The sequence below is a fragment of the Epinephelus moara genome, chromosome 3, assembly GCF_006386435.1.
Source record: "Epinephelus moara isolate mb chromosome 3, YSFRI_EMoa_1.0, whole genome shotgun sequence".
Lineage (NCBI taxonomy): Eukaryota > Metazoa > Chordata > Actinopteri > Perciformes > Serranidae > Epinephelus > Epinephelus moara.
In genome coordinates, this window is record NC_065508.1 from 10,721,057 (window position 1) to 10,733,513 (window position 12,457).

General features: G+C 43.2%; 1 protein-coding gene across 13 annotated transcripts in view; it reads left to right on the plus strand.

Moving 5' to 3' along the window:
* ehbp1l1b (EH domain binding protein 1-like 1b) overlaps positions 1-12,457 on the plus strand; it is a 33,831-nt gene that overhangs the window by 20,097 nt on the left and 1,277 nt on the right. For 9 of the 13 annotated variants that reach the window (XM_050038251.1, XM_050038274.1, XM_050038300.1 and 6 more), the window contains 12 exons: positions 1,279-2,724; positions 6,658-6,892; positions 6,979-7,127; positions 7,447-7,495; positions 7,583-7,907; positions 8,999-9,069; positions 9,260-9,296; positions 9,437-9,489; positions 9,859-9,979; positions 10,105-10,204; positions 10,304-10,377; positions 12,257-12,371. In XM_050038251.1, the coding sequence (XP_049894208.1) occupies positions 1,279-2,724; positions 6,658-6,892; positions 6,979-7,127; positions 7,447-7,495; positions 7,583-7,907; positions 8,999-9,069; positions 9,260-9,296; positions 9,437-9,489; positions 9,859-9,979; positions 10,105-10,204; positions 10,304-10,377; positions 12,257-12,371 (2,775 nt within the window). The other 4 variants (XM_050038269.1, XM_050038259.1, XM_050038345.1 and 1 more) reach the window with 4 other exon arrangements.

Below are 12,457 nucleotides of genomic sequence, written 5' to 3' on the forward strand. Positions count from 1 at the left end.
ACATGTGTACATGAGTCCCTTTGAGTGTATCCCACTGGCTAGCTCATCACTATTGCTCTGCACTGCGCTCAAATGGTGGTTATTGCTTATATCAGGACCCATGTAGCCAAAATGACCTGGCCCAGCATCGGCCCAAACTCAGCATGCTGGATGAAATTGGCTGGGCCGGGTCCAGTTGCCCAATTCAGCTGGGACTCAGCATGAATGACGCCCCAGAATCAGGCCAAATCAGCTGGCCTGATTCCAGCTGCCCACACTGCTATCACTGGGCCATTATCAGACATGACCTGGCCTAGCATCGGCCTGAACTCGGCATGCCAGATTAAATTAGCCGGGCTGCATTAGGTGGCTTGACTAGGCTGAGAACCGGAATGAATGACGCCTTAGATGAGGCCTGATTCCAGCTGCCGACACTGCCATCCCTGGGGATGCCATCGTTGCAGAAATGAGCGCCCACTTTCCAATTCCCCCTAGGTTAACAGCTCTGTCAGCACTGTTGCCAATGTTAGCATTATTTATAGAGTTAGCACCATTAGCTGCTAGCCACCAGCACATCTGCCTCCATGTTGAGAACTGGGTGCAGACAATCCCAACCTGTTCTCTGAATCATAGATGTGCTCTGAATGTCGCATACAGATCCTTTAACACATGTTATTAATCTATTGAAAGAGACACTTTATCACACTGAGATGAGTTATTACTTTATCTCCATGGCAGTTATGCTAGTATGGGTTGCTTGCTATATTTACAATTACACTATAGGCTCCATGGGTGTGTAGTTTTGTGTTTAATGTCTATGCTACTGATAAAACCTGTATCTAAAACCACCATTTATGACCTGGAGTACACTATGCTTATGGTCCCAGTGGTTGATCTACCATTGTTTTGGTTATTTGGTTATAATCCACAGTGAGCTGGTCTACATAAGATGCTGTTGATTTATTACATTTTATCTTTCTCTGAGCTGCATGGCACCGGAAAGTATTTCTTTCACCTGTTCTTAGTCATGCCAGAGGTAATTTAAATGCCAGTGGGCTTCACTTTGTTGTGCACTATAGGTTTGTAAAAAACTGTAGGGTGTAGTGTTTTCAATGCAACCAACAAAATATGTTGCTTTTGTGTGCTTTGGACAAGCACCAAAACAAAGTCTGTGAAAAAGGAACTACTTAATCAAGCATGCTGTTTGGCTTTCTGTCACACTGTCCACAGTCTGCTGAGGTTATTTTAGGGTGAGATCTGTCTCAGAGATTCCCTGTCCCCTCATGTCTGTCCCTCTAGCTACGAAACAGTGGCTTCCATCCTGCAGACTACTGGACCCACTGATGCAGGTCCTCCACAGTGCTCTGCAGACCAACCGGGCCTCCTCATAAGGAATGAAGATCCATCTTTACATGAAGCACATGCAGAGACTCTGCCTTCTTCTGAGCCAGATGATGAGACACTGGTTCACATTTCTCCACCCACGGCCTTCTCTGACACAACAGAAAACCAGATGATCAGTGAACAGACTAGATTAGCTCAGAAACCTTCACACGGGCTGAGTCTGGTGGCGAGTCTGAGACTGGCAGCCAGTGAGCATGAGAAGGAGAGGGAGCAGGAGAGGGAGAGAAGGGAGAAGGAAAGGATAGAAAACATGAAGAGGGAGGAACGAGAGAGGGCAGAGAGAGAAGAGGCAGAGAGGAAAGAGAAAGAGAGGGCGAAAAAAGAAAAGGAGCAGAGACAGAGGTTGGAAAAGGAGAAAGAAGAGATGGAGAGAAAGAGGATGGAGAGGGAAAAGGAGGAGGCGAGAAAGAGGCTGGAAAAGGAGAAGGAAGAGATGGAGAGAAAAAGGATAGAGAGGGAAAAGGAGGAGGCGAGAAAGAGGCTAGAAAAGGAGAGAGAAGAGATGGAGAGGATGAGGATGGAGAGGGAAAAGGAGGAGGAGAGAAAGAGGTTGGAAAAGGAGAAGGAAGAGATGGAAAGAAAGAAGATAGAGATGGAAAAGGAGGAGAAGAGAAAGAGGCTGGAAAAGGAAGAGATGGAGAGATTAAGGATAGAGAGGGAAAAGGAGGAGAAGAGAAAGAGGCTGGAAAAAGAGATGGAGGTACTAGAGATGAAGCAAAGGGAGGAGAGGGAAAAGGCAGAGAAAGAAAGGAAGCAGCAGGAAGAAAATGAGGAGAGGAAGAGAGAGATGGAAAGGGAGGGGAAGAGGAGGGAAGAGGAGGATAGAGTGAGGCAAAGGGAAGAGGAGAGCAAAGGAGAGAAACCACAACAGAAACAAAAGATCATTTCTGGCTCTACGTCACTGCAAAAGAAACAGGAAGTCATGAACAGCCAATCAAATGACTGGCCTCCTCTGAGGGAAGCAGAGTTGGATGATATTGCATATGATGAGAGGCTGCAGGGTGATGAAGAGCTGCCAGAGAGCAAGTCCAAATCAGTGAAAATGAATACTGAAGTCAAACTGGTTTCAACCAGACCTGCTGATTCTGTTCCTGCAGCCAAACCAACAAGCAAACTCGACTCCAGATCAGTCAAACCCGAGGACTCTGTAACTGCTGTAAAGAAAGCCCTGGAAAACCCTGCTCTGAGATCAGATAAAAAAGGCAAATCCAACCTGAAGTCTGGTTCCATCCCGGTGTGGTTGAGAGAGGAGGAGGAGGATGAGGAGGTGGAGTATGAGAGAGGACAGGAAGATCTTGGCTCAGTTTGGCTGGCTGAGCTGTACATGGAGGGGGAAGCAGGGTGAGTAAGGGTGGGTGAGAGGGATAAATAGCAGCAGGGAGAGGGAGGTGAGTAACCGGGAAAGAGCTGGCTATATGAGAGACATCTGCTTGTTGCCTCTTGTGGATCACAGGACTGTGCGTGTGCGTTTGTGGTGTACGCTTCCTCCAATAACCGAGGCTTTGACTCACTGTATCTGCAGGGAAATAATAATTACTAGGCATAACTATCCTTCATTTACTGAGGGTTTGGCCTTTTCTACAGGTCTTTTTCATGAAAGAGTTCTGTGTGTTTGCATGTGAGTCATGTATGTGTCCCCCCAAACAACATAATTACTATGTTGTTTGTGAAGGAGACTGCAATTTCCTCTCTATGCTCTTTATGTCTTGCCTGAGGGGGGTGGGGAGACAAAGATACTGCATCAGTTGGAAGAGACATTATGTTGTTAGTATAATAGGACAACACAATTAAGGTACTTTAAACCCCTCAGCACACAGTTTGCTTCAAATACTGTACGTCAACACAATCTTATTCCCAACCCTTTAAATACAAGCACTTGGTCAGTGGCCCTACTTTTCACAATATGATGCAATTTTCCCTTGTTACATACATTACAAAATAAACTTAGAATAAAGGTTAAACACTTCATTTAAGGTTTTCACTCTCTTAGGTTTAGGCAACAAAAGTACATGGTTAGCTTTTAGCTTTAGAAAAAACACCAAGGTTTGACTTAAGATAAGTACATTTGTTACCAACATAATGTAACGTCACGTGACATACTTCACATATGTCACGGAACATAAGTCATTAGCATAGTATGCTGCACATACTAGCACAATACGTTGTTAAAATAACTCGATTGCCTTCTGGTTTCACTCAGGACACAAACAGCAGGCTCCCGTGTGAAAGTCTGAGTTTGTTTGACCTACCCGCCCTATACAGACTTTCTCACTCTGTGTACTACGGCTGCTGCTCAGAGCATCAACAAATGCAGCCGCCCAATGCATCTCATACTGCTGCTAAAGCATCTGACCCCAAGGGCAACTGAGGAGGTACTTGATGGGAGTAGGACTGAGTTGTATACGTGACTTTTTCTCGTCATAATTCACAAATATGAACATAAAGACATGATAAACATTTTTAAAAGACAGACAGTGTGACTTAAACTTTCCAAAGATACCATAATCTAAATGATTAATGTCATAAATGGTAAATGTACTTGCAAAGCGCCTTTCTAGGCCTCTGTCCACTCAAAGATCTTTTACGCTACTCTTCACATTCACCCATTCACACACATTCACATGGTGGTGGCCGAGGCTAATGTACAAAGGTGCCACCTGCTCATCAGTTACACATTCACACACACTCGCAATTTGGAGTTTCAGTATTTTGCCCAAGGATATTTCGACATGCAGACCAGAGGAGCTGGGGATTGAACCAACAACCTTCTGATTAGTGGATAACCTGTTCTGACTCCTGAGCCATAGCCATTGGAACAAAGACACTCATTTAAACTGCAGAACTTGCCTGAGATTCGTCACGTTTTAAAGTTTTCTTCAGTATAAGAATAATCCAAAGATACTTGTTTGTATATCTATGAGTAAATTGGAAACAGGAACTGCCAAGCTAATTCAGCACACATTTAATGGTGCCAATTTGCCTAAATGTAAACAAACGATACAGCCGAAACAGCTCACTTCCTGTTTACATCCCCCAAAGCATTATGGGGTTAAGAGGGGTTCAGTTGTCTCAATCATGTCTGGGGGGAGGCCCATGGAGTCAGACTTTGAAAACTCCTGACTTGCAGCATTGTCATCAGTTTATCAAAACTACTTTTATGAGAGGATTCAAATCACAACTGCTTAAGGGAAGCCCCGAAGGGAAAGTACAGCCTACAGCCTACCTAACTAAGGCCCCCTGTGACTCTGTCTGGATTGCTGTTGTGGTCAATTGCACTTGGAGAAAAAAGGATTTGGTCATCTGCATCCTCTTTTTGTTTCTGTCCATAATTGTCACTGCCTACACGGGTGACATCAAGGAATATTACCAGGCTCCTTGCAGCTTAGTTGCATGGCAAGTTGCACTGGCAAATGGATCGGTAGGGTTGCTGGATATTGCAGTTCAGTGTTGAATTGGTATTTCGCTTTGGTTGAGTCGCATATTTTTATGCATTCAACATGTTCAGTTTAGTATAATCTCGCATAGCCAGACCTCTGTCCCATCAAACTTGTGGAATTTTGAGGAAAATCTTTCCCAACGGTGACATTAGCTAGAGAGTCCCTCTTTAACAAACACCACGCTCTGCCAGCAATTTACTCTTAATTGGTTTAAAGTATGGTGACAGCCGACTGTGTCTTTTCTAAAACTCTTGTGCTGGAATTTCCTTTGTGACATTAACAAGATGGAGCTCTGGCTGCGTGAGATGAATAGCTGTGTGTTGCCAGAGGGGAATGGAGCATGAAAAAGGATCTGCTGCTGGTCCTTTTTGCAAAAGCACTTGAGCCCTTAGGTTCAGCTCTGAAATCTCTCATCTTTCTGTCTTCAGCCCAAGCCACCAGTCCCTTGCTGTTACCCAGATGCCCTCCTCACTTCCATCCAGTGGACAAACCTTTTACCAGAGCGCTGCTGCCAGTCAGCCAAATAAACCTGAACACACCCTAACCAGTGTGGCAGACCGTCCTCATACTAAACCTTCATCAGGGTTTAAGCAAGAGGAAGGAATCAGTCAGACAACTAGTGTCAAACCTGCTCCCAAATATAGTGGAGCTCAAAAACAGCCAATGAAAGGACAGAGAGATGACACAAAAACTGGTCACAGCCTCGAGGTAGTGACCAATGAGGAGGGAGAGCTTGTTCAATCATCTGTGGTGCCTTGGCCACTTCCTCTAAGCACAAACACTGCCAGCATACACTCACACACCAAAACACACACTGATACAAACATCAGTAAGATAAACGATGATACAAACATTACAGAAATAGCTGCAGAGTCACACAAGAGTCTTGAGATGAGAGATGATAAAGACAGAAGCCAGCCCAGTTTAAACAAGGACACACACACCACAAAGAGTGACAGTCCACAAATTGGCCTTCACACACAAACACACACGCCTGACCTTAACCATTGCACCAAAGAGCAACAGCTCCAAGAGGAAGAGAGGTTGTTATTGGCTAAAATCCACCTGATGACAGGTGACACATCCCCTGTCTCCAGCCCTCGGAGTATGAAGCTCCTCATCCCCGACCCCCGTGAAATTGACTGCGACCCCACAGAGCTTGTAGATCACAGACAGGAATGGATCATTCCACACTGTGATAGCCTGCAGGAAATATCACTTACCGAGTCGGAAGAGCCACTGACCAGTGAGCTGAGGGGAAATCAAGGAGGAGAGGAGGATGTGTAAGTCAGCATGGGCCAACAACCTGTGCTGCTCTAGAAAATGACATGCCATTTAAGTCTTGTGTTTGGTTGGGGACGTGATATGCAGAGCTGTAGGACTTGTACTTGAGTTAGACAAAAACTAGCTTGGCCTGACTTGTCTTGGCTTACTGAAGATTTAACTTGATGCAAAAAGACTTGAAACATGCTTTGGCAATATATGTGTATTGCCACCTGAGTGCATTGAGAGTGTTTTGTAGTTTCGAGAACTGCGGCTATGTGGGACAACAGTTCTGCGAAACTGCTTTGTTCTGATGTGATTAGCAAAAATAGGCCAAACAGCGTAGACCTACATTGAGGCAACCATGCTGAAAAATATAGGCTCCCATTGTCTTGAATGCTGTATGTTCACTGTCATGCCCTCTAACACCAAGTCACTGCTGCCATTTGTCGTGTCAGCAAGTTTGCATGTCCCTCGCTCACACCTATGAATCGCTGTTTGGATGATCTCCTTTGTTCCACTAAACACAACCCGTTCATCACCCTGTCTTTTTCCTTTGTTTATGTCCTCTTAGGCTAAAAGGCCAACCAGCTGACGTCCCGGATGGTTTAGAGAAGAAACCACCATCGCAGCTTGAAGTTACCCCCAGTGGTAAACACACTGACATACACATCACTCCTCCCCATCACTGTGAGAGGGCAACATCTCGACTTCCTACGTTACCAGAAGAAGAAACCTCTGACCTTAAGTCCGCTCCTCCTGCTCCAATGGTCAGAGAGGAAGCAGATGGGAAGGACGATGCAGCAGAGGTAAATAAACACATAAACTCTGACAAGCTTTTTGAATCACAGACAGACAAACAAACACTCTTCTTCCTCTCTCCTCCGTCCTCCAGGGCCTGGTGAACTCCAGCCAGTCGCTGCTCCAGTGGTGCCAGGAGATCACCAGTGGGTACCGAGGGATAAAGGTCACCAACTTCAGCACGTCCTGGAGAAATGGCCTGGCCTTCTGTGCCATCCTACATCACTTCCATCCAGACAAAATGTACGACACACAAGCAAAACAACCTGACCCTGCACATACCGGACACTATAAGAGTCATTCGTTCACTCTCACTCATTACTATTGGGCAGAACTAAAATTTTGGACGTGGCAGTTTGTGCTCTGGGAAATTTTAATTCGTATTTTTCTCTATTTTCTGGTGTTTTATAGACCAAACAATGAACTGATTCATCAAGAAAATAATCAGCATTTTAATTGAAATTGAAAATACCCATTAGTGTTAGCCCTAAATTAATTTTTATGTTGTAAAGCTGCTGTCAGTTTATTCTCATTAGATTCTTTCCTGGTTTTGTCCCATTAGAGATTTTGACAAGTTGGCCCCCCACGACATCAAGATCAACAACAAGAAGGTATAAAGATACATTGATAGTTTCTACATAACAGATATTTCTCTCTGTTTTGTTTCTGATGATGTCTTTTTCTCCTGGCAACATCAGGCGTTTGACGGTTTCGAGGCGCTTGGCATCTCTCGCCTGTTGGAGCCGTCCGACATGGTCCTCTTATCCGTCCCCGACAGGCTCATAGTCATGACCTACCTCAGCCAGATCCGCTCACACTTCACCAACCAGGAGCTGAGCGTGCTGCAGATAGAGCACAACAGCAGTCAATCCAGCTACGGCCTCGCCCTTTCTGGTCCCGCTCCCACTAATGTCGACGCTGCTGCTTTCTGCATGGCCAGACTGAATGAAGGAGTGAGCCTAGAGGAAGGAGGGAGCAGCACGCTGGTCGTCCCACCACCAAGGACCAAACGACTGCTTAAAGGTATCAGCCTCTATTCCACCTTTAAACATTTCACGTTTATTATACTTTTGCTTTTATCTTTTATGTTTTGATTCATCCCGTCCGTCTTGATGGCTGATTTTAGCTGACACAGTTTTGTGGACCTTTTAGTGAGTTCATTATAACAAATTGTGAGTCAAACTTACTTAAGATTTCAGTCCAGATTTCAAGGTATCCATGGAGTGTGAAAATAAGAGACAAATACTGTCAGGAAAGCAGAAGAGATGAAAGACAAAACATTAGTGTGTATTCGGGGAACTTTAGAGTGTGAAGTAGCACAGTTTGAGCTGAGGAGACAAGAAGGAAAATCGTAAATAAGTTCACAGCATCTCAGTAAGGATTCCAAGAAACCAAATAAACATGGATGGACAAAACGACTTTAAAAAGACCCCAAATTACCACAAAGAGACGCAAAAACACAGAGACAAAATGCAAAGAGAGACAAAGCAACTACAGAGAGACACACAAATTCAAAATAAGACTGAACATTACCACAAAGAGACAGAAAGAAACAAAACAAAAACACAGAATTACCTCCAAAAGACACAACATGACTGCAAAGAGATGCAAAACAACAACCCACATTCAATTCAGTTCAGTTCAATTCAATTCAACAGAACTTTATTTATCCCAATCGAAATTCTTGTGCCAGAGAAGGCTTCAAATTGCAGTGACACTAAGTACAGTAACTGCAATTTAACGTTCACAACCAAAAACAACCAGAACAAGCAGTGGGTTCTGCGGGTCAGGGTCACTCACTGGACCCAGTTTAGAAACAGTTATTATAAGTATTAAATATCTGGCAAAATATACAAATATACAAAATAAGAAACATATTCAAGAAAACAGGAACAGGCAAAACTACAACAAAGTCGGTCTTTTGCTCCTATGTAAGAGAGGTGGTCGGGTCACTGTATGTCTGGGCCCAGAGGCTAATTAACTAATAATACACTCATGCAAAGACGTCATGCTGAATTTGATAAAAAGGTAAAATTGAAAACTGTAATTGTGTGGGATAATGTGGTTCAATAGGTCAAATCCAGCTTATGATCGTTGTTATCGTCTGTTTTCAGTTGAAGAGTCATTAACCCCGGTCCCACCCCCACGGTCGGTAAACAAATCAGTCAAACCTGGACCTGCTCAGGTAACACTTTGTCTTTTTTTTGTTTCTTTTTTACCGTAACTGACTTTCATGTTTAAACTGTAATGTCAGTTTCTAGATTAACATTTAAAGAAATCACTTAGAGTTTGAGAAAAACAGTCTCCTACTCTTTATGTAGTGTACTGTAGTGTTGTGGAACTGTGTATGATATTTTCACATTTCTCTTATCCAGGATGAAGACACAAAGACAGGAATCACTAGTAGTACAGGTGGGTACCTGAAGCCTAAAGCATACTATACTCTAATACCTCTATACCTACGATACTATAACATTGTAAATATTTATTCAACTTTGCATCTCTATTTATTCATCTTTTTGATTTCTGATTTGTCCCATGTGTGTGTGCAGAGTTGCAGAGTGCAGCTGAGACCCAGCCTCCCAAGCAAGAGGAGGAAACAATGGTCAGTTATGTTTTCCTCATTTCAATATTTCTCTTCTCTAATTCTTGTTTTCCTTATCTGTCATCATCACTCTCAGATCAAATCAAATAAACATCTTTAATATGACTCATGCCTGCAAGACAGAACGAATCATGTTTGCTTTTACCATGTACAAAAGTCATTTAATTCCAATCCATTCTTTTGGCTGCGCTCTAATCCTCTGACCCTCTTCTTCTTCATGTTTTCTTGTTCTCCCTACTCCTCTTTTCCTTTGATCTCCGTTCCCCCCCTTTTTTTCCTCTCTTTGTGGCTGCCTTGTCTTGTGTATGTTCATGTGTGATTGTGTGTGTGTTTGCTTGCATGTGCGTGTGTGATGGGGCTTGTGGTCAGTGTTTGCAGGACACCAGCCAGTACGTGCTGAGTGAGCTGGCAGCGTTGGAGACGGAGCAGAAGCACATTGACAGCAGAGCAGCTGTGGTGGAGAGGCGACTGCGAAGCCTCATGGAAACAGGTGAGTCATACACGCACACAAAATATACATCATCAACAAGTAATAAACAGGAAGTGAATGGTGTTTTCCACAATAACCCATCTATACATGTTTACAAACTACCCTTTGTTTTCGTGTTTATACAGGAAGTGACCGTGATGAAGAGGAGCGACTGATTCAGGAGTGGTTCACTCTGGTGAATAAGAAGAACGCTCTGATACGCAGACAGGACCACCTGGAGCTACTGTAAGACCTCTCTACACACAAACTGTACACACATGTACAAACACACACAGTATACTACACACTTCTCTTTACTTGTCTGATTACTGACTGTGTCCACAGACAAGAGGAGCAGGATCTGGAGAGGAGGTTTGAGCTTCTGACCAGGGAACTTCGTGTCATGATGGCTATAGAAGGTTAGTAACCACCAGTGGTGGAAGAAGCATTCAGATCATGTGCTTAAAGGAGCAGTATGGAGGATGTGGAGGGGGTCTATAGGCAGAAATGGGATATAATATTCATAATTAAGTTTTCATCAGTGTCTAATCACCTGAACTAAGAATCATTATGTTTTCGTTACCTAAGAATAAGTCCTACATACAGTAGGGAGTGGGTCTTCTTCCACAGAGGTCACCCTTAGATTTTAGTAATAACTAGACACTGGATGCCAAGATGGCACCTTTTCAGTTGAGCTGCTTGCCTGGCACATTCGGCAAAAACTTGTTCTAGTTTCCAGATTCACTTCCATGGTATGCAGCCCACTGAATATGCACAGTAACGTTTCTCACGCTGGCCCTGCCTGCAAGTTCCCACTCAGCCCATAGACTTTATATCGTGATGGTGTCATGGATTTTTTAATCTCTTTTCTCGGCTTGAGGAAAGTTTTACAAATATGAAACCTGCATGTCTCCAAAAATCCAAAATACAAACATTCATAAGTGACCATGTTTGGAGTTTGAGGTTTCCTGTCAACCGTTTCACAGACATCTGTTTTATAATGGTTGCCTATTAGGAAAATGCCTTTTGGGCTGCAGGGGATTTTCTTTTTTGCTGCAATACCAAAAGTGGCCACTGGGGAAAATTTGCTGCAAGGCTGCGCTGCTTTCCTTAGACATGTATAGCTGCAAACACATTCCATTTGTAGAACACACATCACATCACATAGCTCCTCCAGCTGCAGTATACCTACCCAGCTTTCCTGGAGGCATGAGTCCACCATGGTACACTGCCATGTTTCTACAGTAGCCCAGAATGGACAAACATAACACTGGCTCTTGAGGGCCTTTGGTGTTTCGGAAAGGGAGGGTTGAAGGTAGAGATATTCAGTTGGTTGTATTCTGCGACCTCACAGCTAGATGGCACTAATCCTGCACACTGCTCCTTTAAGTAAACATACCACAGTGTAACATATACTGGTGTAACTGCATTTTAATGTTGTAGCTGGTTGAGGTGCTGCTAATGTAAACTATTTTACATACTGCTGGTGGGTTTGATCTATGAATCACATCATATTAGTGCTGTCAAAAATATTGCCTTACAGACACAAATCGCTTCTGCATAATTAAAGTGGTTTCAGTAGTCATTTTCCGCAGTATCGATACACCGGTACCAGTTACTTTCTTGCGCTCTCTTATTGTTAATTTTTAATACAGTCAGTCTGCTGTTTTCTGCAATTCTATTCTTCTTTTCTATGCCCCTAATGCAGCTTTCCACCATTGGCATGGAAAATGGTATTGAATATCGATATTTTTCAAGGAATTATATGGAGTTTAGAACGTCCAGTATCGTGACATCATATTTAGTGTGATGATTATATGTTTCCTATGAAAAATGTATAACTGTCAAATATATGTAGTGGACTGAAAAATACATTATTTACCCCGGAAATGTGAAGAAGCAGAACTATAGAGCAAAAAATAGAAAAACCTCAAGTTAAGTACAAGTCAGTCAATATTTATGTAGCATCTTTCGTACATGTACAATACAAAATGACTTGCATGTGACTGACAAGCTGGTGAATAAAACCAATAAGGTAGATTTAAAAAATAAAGACATTTAATTAATGCATTTAGTTAGATTCCAACAGTGGTAACCAATTAGCTCTTCTATCTGCTGTTTGCCAGCAGCACTAGAAGAAGAGCTGGATGTTAAGTCTTTTGCTCAACAGCGCTTTATTATTCAGTAAAGGTTTAGGACAGTGTCAACTTTCAGTTAATACAGGAAAAAAGGTTGAACTGTACATGATTATATTCAACGTACATACATATACATAAAGTTGTGTTGTTTGTCCTGCAGACTGGCAGAAGTCGTCCACTCAGCAGCAGAGGGAGCAGCTGCTCCTCCAAGAGCTGGTGTCTTTGGTCAACCAGCGGGACGAGATCATCAGAGACATCGATGCCAAGGAGAGAGGGTAAGGGAATGTAGCTGTGTGGAAAAGACAGAACAAGTCACAAGGAGGTAGTAAATCCCTAAAATAAAAGAGGGAACATTGAAAAA